The 24,164-nt window shown below is 42.1% G+C and overlaps 1 protein-coding gene across 5 annotated transcripts in view; it reads right to left on the reverse strand.

The window, feature by feature from the left end:
* MARK1 (microtubule affinity regulating kinase 1) overlaps window positions 1-22,833 on the reverse strand; it is a 71,304-nt gene extending 48,471 nt beyond the window's left edge. For all 5 annotated transcript variants that reach the window (XR_014524291.1, XM_083496071.1, XM_083496069.1 and 2 more), the window contains exon 1: window positions 20,802-22,833. Coding sequence is in view for 4 of the 5 variants with exons in the window: in XM_083496071.1 (XP_083352197.1) it covers window positions 20,802-20,852 (51 nt within the window). In the remaining variant the exon portion in view is untranslated. The remainder of the gene's footprint in view (window positions 1-20,801) is intronic.
* Between the last annotated feature and the right edge of the window lie 1,331 nt (window positions 22,834-24,164).

Genomic DNA, 24,164 nt, shown 5'->3' on the forward strand with positions numbered 1-24,164 from the left:
ACCGTTGGGAGGTTCTGGATAACTTTAGGGAGCTAGGACTAAGGCAAGACATTACAGTGGTTACATATGCTTCAGGTTACAGACTCCGCTAACCCAGAAATAGTGCTTCAGATTAAGAACTTTGCTTCAGGATAAGAACAGAAATCGGGCTCCGGCAATGCAGCAGCAGCAGGAGGCCCCATTAGCTAAAGTGGTGCCTCAGGTTAAGAACAGTTTCAGGTTAAGTACAGACCTCCAGAACGAATTAAGTACTTAACCCGAGGTACCACTGTACTGTGTAACTTGCTAAATACCAATCATTATGACAGCCATAAAGCAAGCGTGTCCAAAATCTGTTTCAGGGGCCTAATCTTGCCTGCCAGTCAGTTTAATCCGGCCCCCGTGGCAGTTTACTTCCTGGGGTAAAATCCTAAAAAAACCTCTCAACAACTTCAATCCTAAAAAACCCTCAAGAACTTCAATCCTTAAAAAAGGTTAACTTTGGTTGGCCCTCATGGCCCTTCACTTCATCAAATCTGGCCCTCTTTGAAAAAAGTTTGGACACCATTGCCACATCACACACACCTGTAAGCAGGACAACAGGGTCCCTCTGTGCACCACTGCAAAGCCCTTGTCAGTGGAACCTGAGCCAGCTAGCAGCAAATAGGGTAGGACAGGCTTCTTCCTCACCACTATATACTATGGTACCCCAAACTGCAATGCTTCATTATTCCCAAAGGGCTGAATATCATCAAATCATGTATATGCAAGACAGTGCCACACATGGGAACACCATTTGCATGCAGCTTAAAACTTGCCACTGACAACTGTGGTTACAACTGTGGTTTCTTCAGCAGGAAGTAGATTCTTCCCTCCAGACTTGTCTACTGGAGTCCATTTATTTTGTATATGTCAATGAAAGCTGTTCACATATGAAAAAAATGAGGCGGAAACAAAGGACACAGCTGAAAGAACAAAGCTTCCTAGCTGGACAAAGGTGCTGTGACCCCAGCGTATTGGGCCTGTTATGTCCTCCTCAGCTACTTCCCAGAGCCCAACACATTTACTTGGCTACATACTCTGCTTCCTTGATAATCACAACTTTCCCCGCCCCCCTCCCCCCAAGTATCAAATCTGCAGGAATTGACTACTAAAGATATAATGAGATGGGGGTGGCAGTTTGCTTTATTTTTAAGGGAGATTGCATAGTCCCATATGTAAAACAGATACAAAAGCAAATACTACACCACTAAGCAAACAAATATTAAGAAAGAAAGAAAAAAAGCTAGAGCAACAGAAATATTGGAATGAAACCCATTTATAAACAGCAAATCAGGACAGATGGAGTAAAACCAGACTAAGGTAATTACTGCACGCAGAGGGAGAAAAACCATTTACATGAGATTCCCCCAACTTAGTACAGGAATTATACCACTTGAATGTTCTCTCATGTGGCCTCTAATCACCTCCTGCAGGTATTTTCTAGTGCCACAATGGCACTGCATTCAAAGCATGCTGCATATGTCTCTAAAAATGGCAAAAGTTACTATTACTGTACTGAACGCCAAAGATGGTGCTCACCCCCACACAATAGCGCCTTCCCCACCAAAGCTAAACATTTGAAACTACTAACACACTGGTTTTTAATAACCAGATAAGATTATATATACATTTTTAATGAAATTTGTTAGCACATCAATTCTAAGGATTGGAAAAATTCCAGGAGCCCAGTCATCTTAGCTACTAAATTCTGCTTTGGAACTGGAAATAAGTATGGTTGTGACTCTTTTATTTGTTTTATAATGTGATGGAGGGCAGGCAAGAAATATATATTTTAAAAATTGCTCTAGCCTAGGAACAAGTGAACAAATTAAGGTTGTTACAAACAACTATGACAACTGAGGAATTGTCAACTAATGTGAGGACCAATATATATATACCAGCAGGACATGTTTGGCCTTTAATGCTCTGTACGAACCTGGAAAAATGCAATTAAATGTAGGTTGTTACATAAACACCACTGTTGTAAAAAGCTAATGATCTAATTATATTATTGTTGTATATGGTAGACCCAGCTGGCTAGCTCCTGCACAGACCCTGACAGAACCAAAGCCAGCAGGATTCCAAAACTCTGGAGGATTTGCTGACTCAATGTAACACAGAATCAAGGCATTGTTTACAGCACAGTGGCATAAGTAGATGGTCCTAGACAATTGTCAGGATACTCATTAGGCTCTGTTTGAATTGGCTTCCCTTGCACAGAGAGGGATGAGGTCGGCTGAACTGGAAACATGCCACCAGCACTCAACCCAGGCCTGACCCGTAGGTTACCAGCAGTTTTATGTCAACTGCTGTTTTACAGCTGCTCCCACCCTGCTCAGCTATATTTGAAGGAAATAATCGCATGTAGAAGTAACCATGATGCCAATACAGTTTTTCTCAAGCAGCCATCTCATTGAAGCATGTTCGCTTGGGTATTGGAGATCCCACACCACATACTGGTGACGGAAACACCTTGCTGAGTAGGGCAAAGCTGCTTTGCTAGCTTACTGTCAGCCTCCTTACCCCTCCCTCCTAGTAATCAACATTGATGCACCATCAGGAAAGCTGGCATAGTGGCTCTGCCCTGCCTGGCGTGCAACTTCTGGCTCTTTCATACTCAGCAGCAACAGCAGCCATGAATACTGCTGTCTTGTCACTTTCGGTCCTCTACTTTGGAGGAAGGAAAGAAACTTGGAATGCAATTGTCATGATTCTTTCATATGACTCTGCTGATAGCATGGAAAGTTAACTAGTCCTTGGAACCCTATCTCATAACACAAAACCAGGGGAGAAGAGGGGGCTTGTGCACCTACAACCCAATGAATCAGACTCTGATGCCCTCATCTCATTGTCCTCTCCCACAAGCCATTGGAAAATGATACAATGGACCAGCCTGACGATTACTATATAGAAACATATACAATAGGCTTTCCCATTAGTACACAGGACAATATCTTCTTCCGGATTTTAATGGACTTAAATAATTGATGAACACTTCTACAATAACTGCAACTACTTCAGAACATTTTAGCTTTATGTGGATCATGTTGCATGTTTTATGATGCAATTAAAATAGGAGAAACCAGAAAAGCACATGTGCATTTCAACTTGTGCTATGACAAGATAACCTTGCTGCAAAATTAAGATTTATATCAATACACTAAAATCTTGCATTTGAGTTCACATCCTAACTTTGACCCTGGTTTTAATCTGATGCACTTCAGTTTTGTCACAATATAACAGATTTTCATCATTGTAAACAAATATCAAGAGTGCAACTTGTACAACATGTTGTTTCCATATAACGTTTATTTTTAAGATGCAAGTCAAAACAGACCATGTATACTTGTTCTTCACAATGAAAGGATAAAAAAGCAGCTGAAATTACACTACCTACTGTAATGGAAGGGGGACCTTTGACTTTGTTCCTTCCACAACTGCCAGTCTAGGTAGTTCAACCATGCAAGGGAACCTCAGATAGACTGCCACCATATTCCCTCTACTCCAAATGGAAGTGAGACCAGCAGGTACAAGGCAAATACTTATGAGGGTTAACAGAGGGAGCATTCAGCTTATTTGGACTTCACAGTAGCCAATGATAGCTTGCTTTTCTCGATCAAACCCCACTTATACTGCAAGTAGAATGGACTAAATGGTCTATGCATGTAGTCATACCTCATATCGCGTTCCGCTCTTGTTACGGACTTTCAACTTATGAACATGGCAAACCTGGAAGTGTTTACTTCCAGGTTCGACGCCAGCGCAGGAGCTATCTGTGGGCTTCGGGCACATGCAGAAGCACTTGATCATGCCACGCACATGCGCAGAAGGGGCACTCTAGTTGCAGACTTTTCGGGGTGCAAACAGCTTAAGTCCACAACTAGAGGTACCACTGTAAAGGGAAAATCCTTTCAGTCTGGCAGAAATGCAATCAAGTCCCAAACAGCCAGTTTTATTAAGTTTATTAAGAATAAAAAGCAAGAGGACAAATGGAAGAGGCAGAATGTGTTTCGGTAAAGTGTTCAAGAAAGTAAAGGGTTTAGTTCAAGTCTATCTTATAGCAGCTACTTACAAACAGGCTTTGAGTCATCTCATGTGTAGTGGATAAACATCGACAGTCAGCTGGAAGAAGAGGGAAACTGAATAATAGGCAACAGTCAGTTTTCAACCATTGACCCATGGTGGCCTCGATTTATGAGTGATGCTTAGTTAGGGACAGGGCTTGACACCTTTTGGAAAGTGGAAGATGGGCTATGTGGATTTGTCATCTCTCTGTCACAACTTAACCCATTCTGCAGTTTGTGTATTAAACAGAGGCTGAAGGGAGTCATGACTTGCCCACTTGCAGATGATGGAGGTCTAGATAGAGACTGGGTGATCTTAAAGTGACAGGCTGCCACAAGGAAAGGCCTGTGTTAGACCTACAACTGCAGGTGGTCAGGCTAAGAGCAGGGATCTAGTTATTTACTGATCCTTCCAGTAACTTTATGCACCATAAAACAAAGAATCTATTCAACCTGAAGGGTAGAATTTCAATTCAAAACAATGGCACAAGGAAAAAAATGACAACTCAAGCTTACCGGATAAGCATAAATCTTTCTAAAAAGGAACAGGAGACTTGAATGTCATAAAGTTAATGGCGCAATTCACTCTTAAAAACAAAACCCGTTGTTATTCTCTCTCCTAGACAAAGGAGAGGATGGCAACGCATCCCATATCAATGTATAAATATGTACTTCATGCAGCAGGGAGAGGGTGATTATGTTTGCCATCAGAGGATAGTTGCTTCCTCCTGCTCCAGGAGTCTTCATAAGGAAGCTGCTGACAGAAGAACTGTGAAAGTGCCTTTTCAGTCTAGATGCAAAAGGGAGGGGGGATTACTAGTTAGAAGAAGAAGAGGAAGAAGAGTTTGGATTTGATATCCCGCCTTTCACTCCCTTTAAGGAGTCTCAAAGCGGCTAACATTCTCCTTTCCCTTCCTCCCCCACAACAAACACTCTGTGAGGTGAGTGGGGCTGAGAGACTTCAAAGAAGTGTGACTGGCCCAAGGTCACCCAGCAGCTGCATGTGGAGGAGCGGAGACGCGAACCCAGTTCCCCAGATTACGAGACTACTGCTCTTAACCACTACACCACACTGGCACCACACAACTTACTGTAATTAGTTCTAGGAGTATTTGTATAAACTAGCCTTTTTGTAAGCTTTGTGCATACTTAATTTTATTTGATATATTTTAAACAAATTGTTAATTATTAAACTTTTAGTGTTGTAGTGATATTATAATTTTAATTATGGATTATGGATACTGTATTATTGTTAGCTTTTTTTTTGTAAATCACTTTTGAGCACAAATCGGGGGAAATGTGGTATGTACCGGTAAGTAAACAATGACTACACTAAAAACAATTAGGCATGATCAAGAAAATGCTAGTACTAAATAGGCAGTCTTCACATTTGATCATAGAAATCCTATCCTGAAAGATCCATAGCTTACATTTCACTTAATTAGAAACAGTGGGGGATATTTCTTACCAGTAGGACAGAGTATCCTTCTCCCAAACAAATGTGAAAATAGCTGCTAGTATAACTTAACACTGTCAGTATAAAACATAATTGATTCTATAATACAGCTTTGGCATAATAGTGGAAAGGACCAATATTTACCCCAACCCTCTGTTTGCAAGTACTGTGCAATCAACCACCCCACGATAGGCCAGCCTATTCAATCCAGGCTATAATGTATCACAAAACCACAAAAAATTTGGTGCAGTACAGAAAGGTGCTTGTATGGGTAACTATTTCCAAACGGCTATATCAAGCAAGATAGTCCGCCACAAGTTACAGGGGAAGGTAAAACTATTCGCTTCTGTAATAAGATATTTATTAAGGAAATCAGACACTTATTTGTTTTCAGTTTTGTTTTCAGTCAATTCCACTGAATTAACCAAACAACTGAATTGACCAAAGTTTACAAAACAAAAAATAAAACCCAAAGTGCGGTTGGGGGGAATGCTTGTCTAAATGAGTGTGTCTCCAGGAGCCACTAGAAGGCCAACATTGATGGGGCATCTTGTATTTCAGCAAGGAGGGAATTCCACAACACTGGTGCCACCAGTGAAAAAGCCTGACTCCATGGAGATAACCATCAGACCATGGTAAAACTGACTTGGGCTCCATTAGCAGATTATAGTGGCCTTACACAGTTTGTCAAGTAACTGTGGTCTGTAGCTACTTAGGGCTTTGTATGTAAAGTAGAAGAATGTAAGTATGGTGATCAGCTGTATCACTACTATAATCCTACGTACATGTAGGATTGTGTCAAAGTAAGTACTTGGGATTCCATGGCCCCCCAGAAGGCCTTGAATGAAACATGCAAATTTCTCCACCAGCACCTGTGCCATAGGACAGCTTTGGTAGGTGACCACAGTGTCTTTCGTGCCTGGTAAAAACATTTATGTTTAGGGAAGCCTAGCCAAGCTTTCATATGTTTTATTCTATTAAGCTTCCTGTTGATTATAGATATTTTTTTTTAAAAAAGTTTTCAATACTGATTTTTAACTGATAATTTCAGAGCTGGTCTTTGACCACAATAAATTATCTTATCTATCTTACTGATCATTTCATTGTTTGCTCTTTTTGTAAACCACTTTGAGGTATATAAATATTGTGAAATAAGTAAAAATGACTGCTGCTGACACAGCACTAATGACCCAAAATACTGCACAGGTAGGTACAAGATGGGGAAAGTTATTTTAGCAGTCAAGTACTTTATCACAGAGTTAACTGCTGCTGTAGCAACAACTCAGAGTATCATGATGACAATGCCTTTAGAACAGGCATATTTGTGCATGGTTCTCTGTCTAGAAAATACAGCTGTCTACAGTACTTTGTTAGATACATTCCTGTGAATGATAATTAGGGCCAGTCCTACTACCATCAGGAAGAGCCATGAAAATTGCCGGCTATTGTATTTATTAGATCATTTTACTACCACAGAGGAGAAACAGCACTTGTGTGGTTTTCTCTCTCAGGTGCCAAATAAACTTGACTTTGGGTACTATGTACCTTGACATCGGTTGAGGAATGTCATTTGCTGCTCCACCCCAGGCAGAAAAACTTATTAGGCCAACTCTGATTATACTGGAAACTTGCAAGAAAAACCAAAAAGAAGCTGAAATATGTCTCAGGCTCTCAATAAGCCAGAGCAACAACATTTCATCTTGGGAAAGCCATTCTGAAAACACATATTCAACAGAAACATACATTTTGAAGGGCAAGGGGTTCTACTGCAGTTTTTGATGAATATTTGCTTATTAAGTTGTAAAGAGTTGAATTAGAGTAGACTAGTGAAGTTGGCTCTTTGCTCCTTCACTATCAAATCAAGAACACATTCGCTTGCATTAACTCCTCTACCTCTTAGGTACAGCACAGATTTTTAAAACGTTCACTCCATATGTATCTGCCCATATGCATTAATTAGTGAGTCTGTTGCACTTAATATACCATCAATAGTATCCAGTAGTCTAGAGCTAAGCTCTTATTAATCTATTCACCAGAAATTGCAATCTATACAATACAAAACTTTAAATATATAGTAGAAAATATGTAGAAATGATTTTGTAGAAACAACCTTAAAAATATCAGTCATGGGGTTCATGTTATGATCTAACTAAAAATGGCCCCAAGATTAACAACAACTTAATGGCACACGGCCTAAGAAAAGAAAAAAGTCTTAGATTCAACAACTGTCTACAAGTAATTGGAGCCAGGGCTATTTTTAGTCACTGGCAGACAGACATACAGAGGAAACCAAGAAATAGGTTATCAGCAATATTATAACTGGTAAATGATACCAATAAGTTAGATAATACAGGCAAACAACTCTGCCAGAAAGAAATAATAATAATAATAATTTTTTAAAAAAATCTGTCAAAGAGTGTGGCAAGTCCATAAAGATAGACAGACTAGTTTGGTCAGCTGGGTACCTTTTCAGATTCACCAAATCCCAAGGATACCACTGATTCGTACTGCAAAATAGCAAAAGCCTGTTAGCTCTGGGGTTTTTATTTTCATTTGTTTTATTTCAAGCATTATAAGCTGCCTTTCTAGATATTATCCTCCCAAGAAAGCAAACACTATTACAACACAACATCCAATACAATAGGGGGGGAAATAAAACTCCCAAAACTAAAAAAGGTATGGACACAGTACATTAAGTTGTAAAACAGTATAAAACTTGTAGGTGGTCCTGGGTCACGCTACACTTCTTCATAGCCATAAGGTCTAAGAACTTTTTTTAATGAAAGATGCGCAGGAAGCAAAAATCCCCACAACTTTACAGGCAAATGAACCTGCCTTTCTTCCCACTTGTCATAGTAGTACTGGTTCTGGGATTTCATGGTTGCCTGGCCTACCATCAGCTTGCATCCAAAATCTCTCTGACATATCCCCTTTAGATCAGTAGAAAGTGCATAATCTTCCTCTACAGAAAGGTACATTTTCATGAGATGGATACTAAATGGGGAAAAAATGGTGGTGCATCCACCACCCATCCTAAGGACCCATCCTTCTTGTCCAAACAAGAAGCTAAAAAGCAGCCAGGAAGTAGCCGGAGTCCTTCTGCTCTCTGCCAGCTGAAAACCTGGGGAGACACAGCAGTCTTTGTTAATTAAGACCCAGCCACACACTTGGATTACACAAGCTTCTTCCCATGAAACAATCAAGTGAAGCTGCTTGTCAAAGGCCTCTACCACTCCCACCATCGCAGGCATCTCTTGCTCAGTTGCCTTGGGATCTTCTTAGATCAATAAATTTTCAAAGGGTGTGTTCCTAGCAGGGATACACGCCAGGGATCGTTGATGCACTGGCCCATATGAGGGACGAAAATGTTAAGTCAAATAATCTGCAGAGATCTTAGTGCTAGTTTCTATTACATATTTCTCATGGTGGATACAGCAGGCAGCTCAGCTGATAATAAGAGAAGAAGGGTGTTCATGTTCAGGAGACTTTAAGAGGCAATTTTTCCAGGTCTTTTCTTCTTTCTTTTCCCTCTGGGCCCTTGACTTCCACAACCGGCAAGCCCTCCAAGAGACAATGGATACCACACAACTGGGTGCTAAGTGGATGAGCTTCCTGCATCAGCATTGCCCTCTGGATGTTGTTGGATTACAACTGCCATCATCTCTGACCATTGGCTGTTCTGGCTGGGGTTGATGGGAATCAAGAGTCCAACATCATGTGGACTCCCTCCTCCATAGGTGAGTTTCTGCTGCTCTAATTGTGCTAATGTGCTAACTGGTTTTCCCAGTAGTGATGTATGGAAGTGAGAGCTGGACCATAAAGAAGGCTGACTGCCAAAGAATTGATGCTTTTGAATTATGGTGCTGCAGGAGACTCTTGAGAGTCCCATGGACTGCAAGAAGATCAAACCTATCCATTCTTAAGGAAATCAGCCCTGAGTGCTCACTGGAAGGACAGATTGTGAAGTTGAGGCTCCAATAAGACTCCCTGGAAAAGACCCTGATGTTGGGAAAGGTGGAAGGCACAAGGAGAAGGGGACGACAGAAGACGTGCTAATCCCTGTATCGTTCCACTTTCAGTACATGTGCTGCCAGAGCAAGCACTCTTTTGCTCTACTTGTCTTCCCCGTGTACTTTTTTCAACTTTATGTCTGAGGGTGGCTGATATGTGGTTTTCCCGGTTTTTGTTGACCAGTTCCTATTAGCAGTTTTGAGCCAACACCAATGCCATGGGTATAGTAGTAGATATTCTTAGCTGCAATCCAGGAGCAAGGGAAGTTTGTAGGTAGGATAGCAACCTTATACTCCAGCCAGAATTCTCTGCAGCCTGGTGCACCTTCTCTTTCCAGTCTTTCATAGAGCGACATCAGTCTAGGACTAGTTAAATTTAAGGGGGGGAAAGCCCAATAAATCATAGCATCTGGGTCAAAACACAGTTTTATAGAAGCTGTGGAATGATAACACTTGAAAGGAGGGAGGAAAGTTATTTGATTCATTAGCAATGTGAACTTGTTTTACAGTCACCTACTGCTTCTCTACACTGCACATCAAAGGAACAGAGAGACTTTTCTTCATAATAAAAAATAAATTCCAAAGAAATAGATATCATTGTAGGTTTATGAAGATACATACAGAAAATTCTCACACATTCGATTTTCATATAATTATGCCCAGCCAATACAACTCTCCCATGCCCCTACAAAGCATGTTTGTGAGAATGGCAGGACTGAGAGAAGGGCCTCTCCTGAATCTCAGAACCGAAGCTGGTTTATATGAGGGAATATGGTCTTTCAGATAGCTTGGACCTAAGCCACAGACGAGTATGACCAATGCCTGCCTTACAGACTAATTCCAGTTAACAGAGCATCCTTCTGTGGTTCCCAGCCAATCAATAAAATAAAATTAATAATAATAATAATATATTATTTCTACACTGGCTGGGTTTCCCCAGCCACTCTGTTTGGCTTTCAACAGAACATTAAAACAGAATAAAACTTCCCTAAACAGGGCTGCCTTCAGATGCCAAGAGAATAAGTGGGAGAAAGTTGCAAACCCAAACTCCCCACTGCGTTGAATATCTGGGAAACACAGCATAGTGCTCTGGTGGCTGTTAACTGAGAAGGACCACTGCCATCTCAGGCCACATGCCAAGTTTCCCAAGCTCCTTCTGCCTTATAGAGCAAGTCATCCTTGAGGCAGAAAAAGTCAGATAAGAAGACAGCCTGGTACAGCAACAATCAGACCCAGCTTTCTTTTAGTTAAGGTTGTTTGCAACTCCAGCATTCATCAGTATGCAACTTCAAAGTAGTTGTGGCTGTGTATTCATCATGTACCAAAACTAACACAACAAAGCAATTTATTTCCTACTCTCTCCCTGAGCATATTTCTAGGCATATTTTTAAATCCCAATATTCCTAACCAACTTCCTATGCAGATGATAGCAATATAGCCTGCCTCATACCTAGCAATCGTTCAAACATATTCTAATGCACAGTGCAAAACCATTTTGTTTCACTTCCAACACTTCAATACTGCTTTGTTCATAAACCATGAAAAAAGCCAATTTTATAAAATGATTTCTTAATTTTCTAACCTTATCAGAAATGACCTTCAGGTAGTTATTGTGCCTGGAAAGATTGTAAATTCTGAAATTACATTCACCCCTCCTACATATAAACAATAAAAAGACATTGCAGGAGGGCAATACTAAGGAAGCAGTCTTATCTCCCAACGGACAAAATAATGCTGCTCTGCAGCTACACACTCATGTTACAGCAATCAATGCATTTCATTATCAGAAATATCTCACTACAGAAGGCTCTATCTCCTCTTAATGAAGTAGATTTAACGTGAGAAAAGGATACTCAAAATACCCTAGTAATATCTGTTGAATTACAAAAGATATAATCCAGCTTCACGATTCAACCATTACCTGCTACTTCCAACCAGAAAGCATGAAGATAACAAGAGACAACCCAGTTTTACTGCAGATTTGGGAGGGGAGGGGTGACTTCAGGAATCTCCTGGTTTGGTGCTTGTACATAAATGTCTTAAAGAGAACGTATTCATGTCTCCCCCATAATGTGCAGATGGAAAAAGTGTGAGATGACATCACATTCATGTTTTCCCTGCCCCTACAAGTGGCAGCCAATTAAGCAGACCTGTAAAACACTAACATGATGTCACTGTCACATTTCTACAAACACAAACAGACCCCATACTATACAATGAGAGAGGAGGAATGTTGTTTGGTAGTTCCCGTACACCCCCACGGCATGTAGCAAAGGACTGAGCATTCTTTACAACATATTTCTGTAAGACAAGCCAGCAATAATATTCCTACATATTGCAGATAGGAAGCTGATACAAAGATAATAGAGACTTGCTAAAAGTCATCTAGCAAGATTTCATCTCAAACTCTTAAGACACAAAAATACATCAATTCTTGATGGAGAGGTAAGTTGCTTAGATGCAGATAAAAACAAACAGCATACACTAGTTTATTTTATTTAACAAAATGTATAATCAATATTGATACCCCAAGGAATGAAATCAGGAAATCAATATGATTATGCTAAGCATAAGACAAGTATTAAAGTGCTGTCTATCTGTATATTTTGTCAAAATAAAAAAATTCCTTCCAGTAGCACCTTAAAGACCAACTGAGTTAGTTCTTGGTATGAGCTTTCGTGTGCATGCACACTTCTTCAGACCTGAAGAAGTGTGCATGCACACGAAAGCTCATACCAAGAACTAACTCAGTTGGTCTTTAAGGTGCTACTGGAAGGAATTTTTTTATTTTGACTATGGCAGACCAACACAGCTACCTATCTGTAACTGCATATTTTGTGTGCTGTATAAAGAGTTGCTCTCATGTTGTACCAAGGAAATTCAAGATCCAACAAGAAAAAGCACATTCTGAACTAAATGAAATGAATTTTTCATTTAATGTTCCATTTGAATTATTTATTCTGAGCTCTTATTTAAAGCTTTTCAGAATTTGAACTCCCCACCCACCAAAGTTTTATAAAAACAAAAAGAGAAATATGAATACATTTGTAGGACCCGTATAGCATACAATATGGGGATCCACACAGATCACAGAAACTTCACCACTGAATATAGTAGAGGCTGGATGCCCAGAAACATAGCACAACAGAGAAGAGTTATGTCAGTGCAACACAGATGAGGAAACTGGAAGTGCACAAAAATCAAGGGGAGAAGGCCAGCAATTATAGGCTCTGACTGGACTACTAGATTCTGTATTAATTGATTTAAACAAAACCCTCTGCAAGGCCACAGGCAAGAGGGAGGTATGAGTTATAGGCAAAGAACCAACAGCACTATTTCTCCTGGTCCCTTCCTTTCCATGAGCCACAGAAAATATTGGCTTTACACAAGCATGTATCTTGAGCAGGCAGTTCCATTCTTCTTCTCTTCCACCTTGAGCACTTAGGGCCATTTCTGCCACAACCTGGAATCAAAGGAATGCCTATCACTACCTTTACCTGCTCATTTACTGAGAACAGCTGCCAAAGTTGTCCTCTGGGTATGCTGCAATCTGAGCTGAGGCATGTGGCAATTTGGGATGGATTTTTGGAACTAGAAGCTTGCCTGGCACCCATGATACTATCTACCCATTGCCAGGCAAAGACCTTTTTATCCTCCTAAGATTTTATATTTTGTTTTATGATGGTCTTCCTTCCCGTTTCTTGTATTTTGTTTCTTTCTAAAATTTTGTAAGCCACCATGAAAGCTATTTTTAAAGGCCAGCATGATTTTTTATGATAAATATTTTCCGCAACATAGAAACTCTTCCATATGCTTTTGAGGATATCAGTGTCCAGTATGCCTTGACAGCCTAATTCAGCATCACTCAGATAACGAAATGCATATATGTTTAGATAAATGGCGCACTCAAGTGAGTAGAGAGCTGAAACCATTAGCGGTTTAAATTATATGTAATTTGTCGGATAAATACAGGATTAGCATATACCTTCCCAAACCTCAGTTATGTCAGAAGACAAATTAAAGGAGGGATGCTTACCTCCAGAAGGTATGTTTATTGCATTTTAAAGCATTTTAATTTATTTCCAGCAAAATAGCAGCTAATCTCATGAGGGGGGAAATGAGTTCAAATAAAAATGAGAAACCTCATTACACACTAATATTTTTAACTTAACATATCCCGAAGCCATCCATCACTGTAGAAGTGTTAACAAAAATGCCACAGTATCTCCCATTCTCAAGTGAACTTTTTCACATTCAAAGGATCCAATGTAGTCACACAAAATATGTGTGAGAATGGGCTACAACTCTACGGTTAAAGTTCAGTCTTCAAATGAATAGAATGAAACCTGCCCCCCACCCATCTCATCTGCAACAAACTATATATGTATTTCTCAATGTTGCTCCAAAAGGGTATGGGAGAATGTGATGCTAACATCTAGTACCAAGAAGAAGGTCTACCAGGCTTGTATGCTGAGTACACTATCTGTGGGCAACTTACAACCGCCAGAAGCGACACCTCAATGCCTCCCACATGTGCTGCCTCAGGAAGATTTTGGGCATCACAAGGCAGGACAGAGTCTCAAACAAAGGTGTGCTCTCCCAAGCCCACATTCTCAGCATGTCTGCACTCCTGTCTCAGTGACATCTATGCTGGCTTGGTCATGGCCGCAGAAGGAAAGCTGGCAGGATCCCCAAGGATGTGCTTTACAGGGAGCTGGCTTCAGGAACTAAGCCCGCTGGCAGACCAACTCTTTGTGTTACAAAGATACTTGCAATTGTGACATGAAGGCTAGCAATGCCAACCCCGCCATGTGGGAATCTCTTGAAGACAACTGTGGTGCCTGGAGACAGCCAGTCAGGTCATGCATCCATAGCAGTGGCCAGAGGAGGAATGACTGCTGGGAGGAGCACAGAGAGAAGAAATGCCAGGTTGCATCTGCCCCAGCTGCAACTAAACATGCATCTCTGTGGTCTCTACAGCCACAACAGGTGTTGTAACCTTCCAACGGTTTGACTTCACCTACAAAGGCATACTCATCTATTGTCTCTAGAGACGATTACTCTTAGTCTTCACTCAAACTCAAAATTTCAAGACAAAAAATCTTACCAGATGAGGTTTCCCATCTTTATTCAGATGAGCTTTTATCACAAGTATTTTATTGTGTAAAAACAAGTTATTCACTGCAGAAAAGAGAAGGATTCCTGGCCCCAAGCCATCTAGCACTTGTTTCAGAGCAATTTAGTCTGGATCAATTCATTTGGATCTCCAGGAAAAAAACATGTTATCTCTCATTACCAAGCCACTCTATATCTATTGGCAAACAGCAATTCTACTTTGAACCTGGAATGCTTAAAAACTAGGCCATATGTTCCTCAAGGCAGCGAAAGAAAATATTTAGCAAGAATTGTCTCCCACAACTCCTCTCTTCATATCTGATCCATTCTTTCTTACACAGGAGCAAAGCTAGATATTAACTTTATAAATATAGCCATCCAACTTTTATTCTACATTTTAACCAGACCCATTACTGTATTAAACATTTGTCCTTTCCTCAAAAAAGGAACTATCCCTACCTGTTTTGACAGCTAACTCCTTTACCAACTGTCTTATATGATGTCATTCTTGAGACACGCAGATTTGTTAGCCAGTCTAAACTGTTCCCACGTACATCATGTCTATAGCAGAAAAATTATGAGTTTTTTTAAAGCTACCATGAAATAATATCCTAGTATAGAGACAAAAAACTTAAAGTTAAATTGAAGATCCAAAGGCTTAAGATGCTGTTGCTTAAGTAGCAATATGTCAATGTCCTGGCCCTCCCCAGCTAAGGAAAGCATGTGTTTGATTGTCAAGTCTTTATTTACAAAAGAAGCACTTACAGCAACTCCTGGAATGCTCCAGGTGCACACACATGCCTCTAGCCCAGGCATAGGCAAACTCAGTCCTCCAGAAGTTTTGGGACTACAACTCCCATCATCCCTGACCACTGGTCTTGTTAGCTAGGGATGATGGGAGTTGTAGTCCCAAACCATCTGGAAGGCCAAATTTGCCTATGCCTGCTCTAGCCACTAGGCGATTTTCCCCCGCAGCAAAAGCGAGGCCCCCTCTGCCTGGCCTGGTTATACACCTTCTGATGTGTTGCACACCAACAATCTGAGACTTCCCCTGCACAGAAGTTGTAGCTGTTCTTCCTGCTTCAAGCTCCTTTTGGTTTTAGAAGGCAGAGGGGTTTTAGGAGACCTATCTGTCATCTGAGCAGCCTCTTTTTCTTCTTCTACCATATCCTGTGTGCCTTCCTCTGTCTTGGACTACTCTGACTCTTCCTCCTCCCCCTGCTCTGGCTCCTGCCTTGCAGGCAGCGTCAAACCCCATAAATCGCTGGTCCCCTCTCCTGAGTCACTCCCCTGGTCCTCTGCCCCACACTCTTCAGAGCCCTACTAGTCCCTGACAGTTAACCTTGCTTACAGTAAGACAGTTAACCTTGCTTACAGTAAGACTTTAAATCAAAATTTACATGCTATATATAAATTACATGTACAGTCTCCTGGCCATGCAACAATTTAACAAAATATGACGAAGGAGTTTCTAGAGGAATAATTTTCTATTCCACATTTTGAAGAAATTCAGAAAATTTGGCATAAAACTGTGTATAACAGGTTTGAAAGGAAAAAAAGGGCCCACTTCTCTTTTAATACTTCCCTGCCCATCGTTTATGACATTTCTGATCTTTACAGCTGTCTTGGAACAAACTCCTTTCTGCACCAGCTGGGGCAAAGCAACTCCTTTTGTATAGTGATTCCACTGCCCTAATGTAGCACTCTGGAGAATCACAAAGTTGGGAGGGACCACAAGGGTCATCTAGTCCAACCCCCTGCAATGTAGGAATCTTTTTGCCCAACATGGGGATCAAAGCCATGACCCTAAGAGTAAGTCTCATGCTCTACTGACTGAGCTATCCCACTTAAAACACTTCAGTGGTTCATTCCACTGCGACACAAACTCAGTGCAATGTGACCAGGAATTGTGCCACTGCCTTCCTCTGGCCCTTTCTGAAGTTGCCTTTCTCTGTATGCGTCTCATGCATGACACATCTCAGTGCTTATCCCCCATCATACCTGTACCTCCAATGAGAGAACCCAGAACACATTCAAACCTGTTTAGCCCCTACCATGTCATCTGACAAAGTTAATTATTTTAATCACTGGCATAAATAGCCACTATTTCTAGTGGTTATTATTCCTTGCCCAAATCCTACAACAATCTCCATTTCATTAAACATCTTCAACAACTTTGCCTTGCCAGTACTTGCCACTTTGGTTATCATGGAGCGACAGTTGGGTAAACTAGCACAGTTATCCTGAGTTAATTAGAGGAGAAGAAGAAGAATCAATTAAATCAAGATTGCAAACATCACTAGAGAAGATATTCACCATCAAATGCCACTGTCTGTTCTATAACGTATCAGAATGCCAACCTTTGCCCATAAGGGTGTTCATACATCTATCTGTCAATGTCTTGGTTGCTCTGAAGCCTGGAAAAAACTTATTTCAAAAAAATCCAGAAGTGTATCTGCTAGGGCTCATTCTAACATTACCAAAACAGTGAGGCAGATGCTTCCCTGTGGCTCCATCTGTCCTGCTCCAGTCATGTCTGTATACAGGAAATTACATGAGATGGATTGCAAAGTGATTGTTCCCTATACCGCTATTGCTTTACCTGGAGGTAGGCAGCACTGCTGCAAGAAACACATTAATAGTTCATCCAATGTGATTTCCTGCCACATAGCTCCAGTAGCTTAAGAGAAGGCCCAGTCTGTGGAAGTAGTTTTATAATAACAGCTGTAGAACATTCATTTGGCACAAAAGCCAGACCTTTGCTTTAGGTCACTAATCAAATACTGCTTCAATGCCTACAAATTGTTACTTCTGGTACTGCTGGCACATATATGTTGTAAGAACTTTTCCCAAATCATATCCTTATTTGTGATCCTCAAATACTATTTTGCTTCCCCAATATTCTTTCCCTAAGGCAACCTAGGATACCAACTACTTTCTCCCTCTTTTCAATATCCTCTCCACAAGGCCTGGTTCTTTATTTATAGTTCCTACAAGTTACCATAATGCAGTTAAGTATAACTACTCAAGAAACCCATTTTAAATTGGCTATAGGAGTCCAAAGAAAGCTCACTTGAACAAGCCTAAACATCTCTGTGCTTTGATTTGCTTTACCAAAACAAACAAACAAAACCTGATGTTACTGTAAAGTACTGTTATGCATGTAAACTATCAGCTCAAACTTTGAAGCAATAAAATTCAATTTCTCAAGTACATTATGTCAAAACATGCTGTGTCAGAGCAAAAAACCTATTCCAATTACAGGCTTGATTGAAAATCCAAAATATTATGTTCAGCCTAAATACAAACAGCACCTCTTTAGAACTTACAGAGATTTTTACCTCTGGAAGGGGTTGCATTTAAGAGCATTGTGGCTAGAGAAACAATGGTCCTTCATTCTTCCTTGCAGAAGAAACTGCAGCGAGTACAGGCATATGGAAATATTCTCTTCCAGCACACAGTTTGGTTTGCTCTTATATATCCCAAAACCCATCAGCAAAAAGATCTAGCACAAACGAAAAGTAATACTCAAAAAGAATGCCAAGTTGAAAGAGACAAGAAGTAAAAATGAAGAGAAAATGTACTTTAGGAACAACTGCTTAGCCTATTCAGTAATTCTACCACCTGCTGACTCACTCTGTGAATATAAGAAAAGGTGGGCGCAGTGGGTAAGACAATCACACCCTTTCTCACTATAGACCTATAATCCGCTCTATACCCAATGTGATAAGGGAATTGCATAAATTGAGTAACTCTATGCCTGCATATTTATCTACTGTAAAAATGAATAGCCTGAGTAGCAAAATAATAAAGCAAAACCAATTCAACTCACCCAAGGACTGTCAAGTCACAACCAAGTGATTATGCCTGTTTCCTTAACAGATCCGCCTGCTGTAGGGCAATTTCAGACCCGTTTGTTCCAAAAGGCATAATGGGAGGGAGGACAATATTTCCTGGTTGCAACTTGGCAACTACAGCACATTTTTACTCCCTTAAAAATTCATCCAAGGCCTAAATCCCAATGGATCATTGCAGAGTTTAGAAAAGAATTTTAAAAGATTGGGGGGGGGGATATCTTCCCAATGAACTTTTCCCTAAAAATAATCCTACACATTATACATTCCAATAAAGTTTCACTTCATGGGAGTGTTAGGCAAAGGTTTTTTTTAAAGAAGCGATAAAAAAATCATTAATTAGAGAGCCTCTTAACACTCTTCAAACAAATTGATAGCATTGCTAAACATTCTGGCGCCATTAAAGAAGATATTTCAAAAAGCCCATTTAAGGTCACATTTTACTGGGGTGAATGTCTCTCCTGCACCAATAACTTTCCCACACTAATTACAAGGGGGAAATAAAGACATATTGTTAGCTCTGTATCCTATAAAAATCTTTCAAACATCTCTTCTATAAGAACTTAATAGGGAGAGAATTATTGGAGGTGTGTGATGTATTTACACTATACTAAAATGTACACTTTTTAGCTTACATTTAAAAACGCCATGAATTGATACGATAATCAGATTTATAATATGTTTCAATGCAGTTTCTTTGGACAGCATTTCTTATTATAGCACCATGGAACTCTGAAATTGCACAACCCACAGAAGCCACGATTTTCATAATCTGCCTTTTGTCCCCTTCCTCACGTTGTCACACACTTTCACCTTAAATCCAACTCTCCAAACCAGAGTATGTGAATAGTGCCTAGGACACTGACACAGTGTCCCCAGGAAAGGATAAACACTGCTTGCTTAGAAAAGTGAACATTGTCAACAGCGCCAGCGAAGTCAATGGGCCTGTTCACACTGTATCCCATTTCACATTAACATAGTAAAGTCTGCTTCAATTCAGGCCGTTAGATTACTTCACTACAAATATGTCTTTTCCCTCCCACACACAGTTCACTTCCCATTAATCATGCCTACCAGAAATAGCACGTGCAGACATAAAGCCAGATTTTACAGAGTCTAAACCTTCTGTCTCCCTTTGCTACTAACCATGTGAAATAGGCATTCCAGACATGTTTTCGCTACCCCAAAGCCCCAACATCTTTCATCCTGGGTTATGCTTGTATTTACAAAATAGAGAGCAATTGAAGGCACTTGCATGCACTGAACCCTGGTCATTACAAAGCTTTCCGTTCTCATTTTCCTGTTCTGTACTGTTCCTATAACAACCTTCCCAGGGAAGAGAATCACCCTGCTTTATAATTTCTCTGGCTGCTATCTTAATCCTCAGTCACCCCACTGGGAGGGAAGTCCATTAGGACAACACCACCAAAAATAAAATAAAATAAAAAAGAAGGATCTAAGGGAGAAAGACCAGAGCTTTCCCCAAGAACAAAAGGAGCAAAGTTCAGAAGAAGCTTTCGTGCACAGACATCACCAGCAGGGGCGAGGGGCAGGCGGAAGTGAAGGCAGATCCTGCGCTTGCCCCGAGTGATGGATTGACAGAGCAGCCTGGCTTTTGGAGGTCACCGGCCGGGCCCAGGGAAGGATGCAAGCCTGGCAATAGGCAGGGCAGGAAGAAGAAGAAGAGAGTATAGTCAGGGAGGGGAGGCCGGCCCTATGGAGAGGGAAGCCATGTGGAAAGTTTACCTGAAAGCACAGATAGAGCTCTGTATGGAAAAGAGAGACAGGCTAGCTGCAAACTAGACATGCAAAGAAGACACTTTGCCTGGGCTGGCTTGGGGGTGCCTTGCATAAAGGAAGGAAGGGAAAAGCAGGAGAAGGAGAAGGAGAAAGCAGCCCCCGGGTGTGGCATGGGGAGGAGAGAGCGCATCCCACTGAGGCGTGGCTGCAGTGCAGGCAAAGGCGCGCAAGGGGCCACCCGGCGGAGGCCTGGCTGGGCAAGGGAGGCGAGAGGAAAGGGGCTGCCCCCAGCCCCTGCCTGGTTCCGAAAGTGCCCCCAGGAATGCGGGGAAGGAAAAGGAGAGCTCAGGGTGGTCCCTCACCCACGCGAGGCGGGGAAGCCGTGGCCGCCAAGCCCCCTCCTGCTCTCCCTCTCAACCCCCCCCCAAAAAAACCCCCGTCCGGCCGAGGCCAAGAAGGGCGACTCCGGCCTGAGCGAGCCCCGCGCCGGCTGGCAGAGTGGAAGGGCTCTCAAGGCACTGGCGGCGGCGGCGGCACTCACGTTCTCGGTGTCCCGCTCGTTGACGGTGGGCAGCGGCGTGCGGGTGGACATCTTGCGCGGGAGAGGCGCTGCTGCAGAGCCGGCCCGGGCCAAGCTGGGAATGGCCGAGCCCGCCGCCGCCGCCGCCCGCCCTGGACTCGCAGGCCTCTGCGGCGCGGCTCCTCGGAGCGAGGCTGAGGCGGCCCGCCTCTAGGCTCCCGGAGCCCTTGCCATAGCTTCTGGGTCGCCCGCCGCCGCCCCCTGGGCCGGGATTACCGCGGCGGCAGCGGCAGCAGCCTGGCCGGCTCCTCCTCCTCCCGCCGCGGCGCGCTCAGGTGAGTGGCCGGCAGCGCTGCGTAGGGGAGCCGGAGCTGTTTCCTCGCCGCATCCGGCGGCGGCGGCTGCTCCTCCTCCTACTCCCTGTTTTTCTCCTCCTCCTCTCTGAGCTGGGCCCGGCTCGGTCACAGGCCGGAGAAGAGGAGGGGACGCGGCTCGGATTGCGGAGGGGACGGAGCAGCCGGAGCCGGCCGCTTGCAGCGCTGAGGAAACACTAGGGGCGCCTCATCCCGCCTTGCGGAGACGCTCTCGCCTTCATTCATTGACGCCGACGGCACCCAAGTCCACCCCTCCCGCCTTGCCGGGGGTTGTGGTTGCTCCTCCTCCTCACGCATCCAGGGCAGCTTCACACGCTACGAAATTCCTCCGGGAAAAGAGTTTCCGTCTAAGGAAAAGAAAAGAAAAGGATCAACGCGAGACTCGCGCGTGTCGAGGGGCGCCCTCCTCCAGCTCCCCACGGGTGGAAATGGGGACGCTCTTGTGCGCTTGTAAGATCCCTATCGGCACCCCAAGAACCGGTGCCCGAGTCCCTTTCCAGTCGCTCTGTTCTGCGTTTGGCCAGGTGTTTTTCACGAGTGGTGCTCTGATAGATTGCTATTTACTCTGTCACAGCCTGCCCAGCATTGATTTGCAAGCAAAGAGAACGGGTTTTGCGTGTTTGTTTTGCTTTTGGCTACTAGCAAAATATACAAAGTTCAGACTGAAATCTCATCAGCTGCCTGCAGCATTTGAAAGGGCAGGATGTGGCTACTTAATAGCTTAGTGTTTATGTATGTGCATTTAACATGTATGTGCACTCGAGGCAAAATTCTACTACCCAGTCAAAATATTTATCTGGGAGTAAATTCCACAGAATTCCCTGTTAATGTCCAAATACTTGGAACATTCATACAGACAGAATGGCAAATCTAGTAGCAAACATTTTTAAAAAAGACATCCCCTACAGAACAGAATACTTTGAGTGTATGCTGGTGCTGATCAGACACACAAACTCTGGAAACCAAAGTGAATCCCAAATTTATATGTGAGCAATTGACATTGTCTATGAAATGTGTTAATTCCCACATGGAAATGTTTTTAAGTGTAAGAATTACAAGCCCACTGATAATTAGCTGATACACTTATTCTTTCTGTGTAGGAAATTGTGTGCATAAAAATAGTCACACCATACCATGTTAGAACATGCTGCCAGCCAGGACTTCCTTTGAAATGCAGTATGCAAGAACCTAGATAGGAAAATACATGCGCAGTGCTCACAGTTCTCTGCCACGGAAATTTTCTGTGCATGTGGGATAGAAGGGGTTTCTGTGTAAACTTGGTACCAGAAGGTTTTAAAATTATTATTTGAGTTAGGTCTGATCTATTTGTCCAACCTTTCACATCTGTGAACCGAGAGTTTCTTTGGCACTGAGATCCACATACTGTACTGCTTTTTAAGGCAGGGCTCAACTTGCTACAGAGTGAATCCCATCAGTGCCACCACACGGTGAGCACTAGGAAAGGATAAGGGCTGATGAGCCCAGAGAGGGTAACAAGCAGTTATCACAAATTCACCACCCTATTTTGTATCCCATATGCTTTTCTTGGGTAGAAGGGGCAGGATGAAGCAGGGTTGCCTGCTGGTAGAGGTAGGAGTAGAGAAAACAACCACTGTGTCCTTCATCTGGGAACTGTAAGGCACAATTATAGGAAAATAATAAAAGAATCAAACTTTTATTGTTGGTGTTGCCTAGAAGCACTCTAGGTGACCTAAAGTAAGGCAAGTCATCCTCGGCTCCATTCTTCCTTATCAAGATAATGAGCTACCTAACATTGTGTATCTGAAGAAGTGTGCATGCACACGAAAGCTTATACCAAGAACTAACTTAGTTGGTCTTTAAGGTGCTACAGGAAGGAATTTTTTTTATTTTGACTATGGCAGACCAACACGGCTACCCATCTGTAATTGTTTTCATACTAAGTTGTAGGGCAGCTTGGAAGAACACTTTTACAGTGCTATATAAGCAAGAAGTAGTATTACTATGCTCAGTTCTAATGACGTACCTTTGAAAATCTTGTTAGCATCCTGAGAATCCCATTTCTAGTCCTCAGGACTGTAGAGAGAAACTTGTGAAATTATTGGGAAAGTGCCAGAGGATCAGAAATTGTGAAGCCTGTGAAATAAGACTAGATCATTTCAAGAGTTAAGGTAGCTCTGTTAATCTCTAAGAAAAAATCCAAAGTCCTTTAAAGGTCTTGCCCTAATAAGGACTTGCTTCCATATTGATTGCTTCCAAATGTGGTATCTAAGACTATTAGTAGGATGATAGCTACCAAGCAGAAGATGCACACCTGGTGCAGGGATCTTAGGTTTCTGTGGCTATTTAGAACCATGCAGATTAGTAGTGACTGGAATGGGGATTTCCTCCATTCACCAGCTAGTGTTCTGTGGTTGACTGGTGGTCTAATGTAATCTGCATATTACTGTGGTGTAACCAGCCTGATATAACCAACCTGCTTAAGTGTAATTAATGCATGAAATGGTTAAGACCATAGAGTAAGCTGTCCTGCTAAGCTTAGCTCACCTTGGGAGGGACTAGGCAGTCAAGTCTTTGTTCCGCCTCAGTCTACTTGATGAACTCAGCATGTGAAGAGGCTAAACTGGTTGTTCCATCTTCACCACATGACTCTCACAAGCCACTATTGAGTTTCTATACCAATAATTTAGGAACTTTCATCATAGTAACTAAGCCAAGTGTTACTGCCTGTGCAACATTTTCTGAATGCTGTATGGAAAAGCCCATGAATCTGACCTTTGGGGAGTTTGTAAGTAAACCATTTTTAACTTACCATCCTTTACTTTGCTGCATACTTTTTGATTTTAAATCTCTGCTGAGCTTCTCTCACCAAAGAGTACTTGGATCTTCGGATCCAGAAATTCTCCTTTTTATACCTATCTTTTCCCCTTGAAACAACAATTACATGGCCAGAAAGCATTTTAATGAAGTATTTTCTCTTTAAGGAACAGTTCTCTCTCACTAAGTTAGTTGACCTAATCAACAGCCAATA

The sequence above is a fragment of the Podarcis liolepis genome, assembly GCF_965112155.1.
Source record: "Podarcis liolepis genome assembly, chromosome: 3".
NCBI lineage: Eukaryota > Metazoa > Chordata > Lepidosauria > Squamata > Lacertidae > Podarcis > Podarcis liolepis.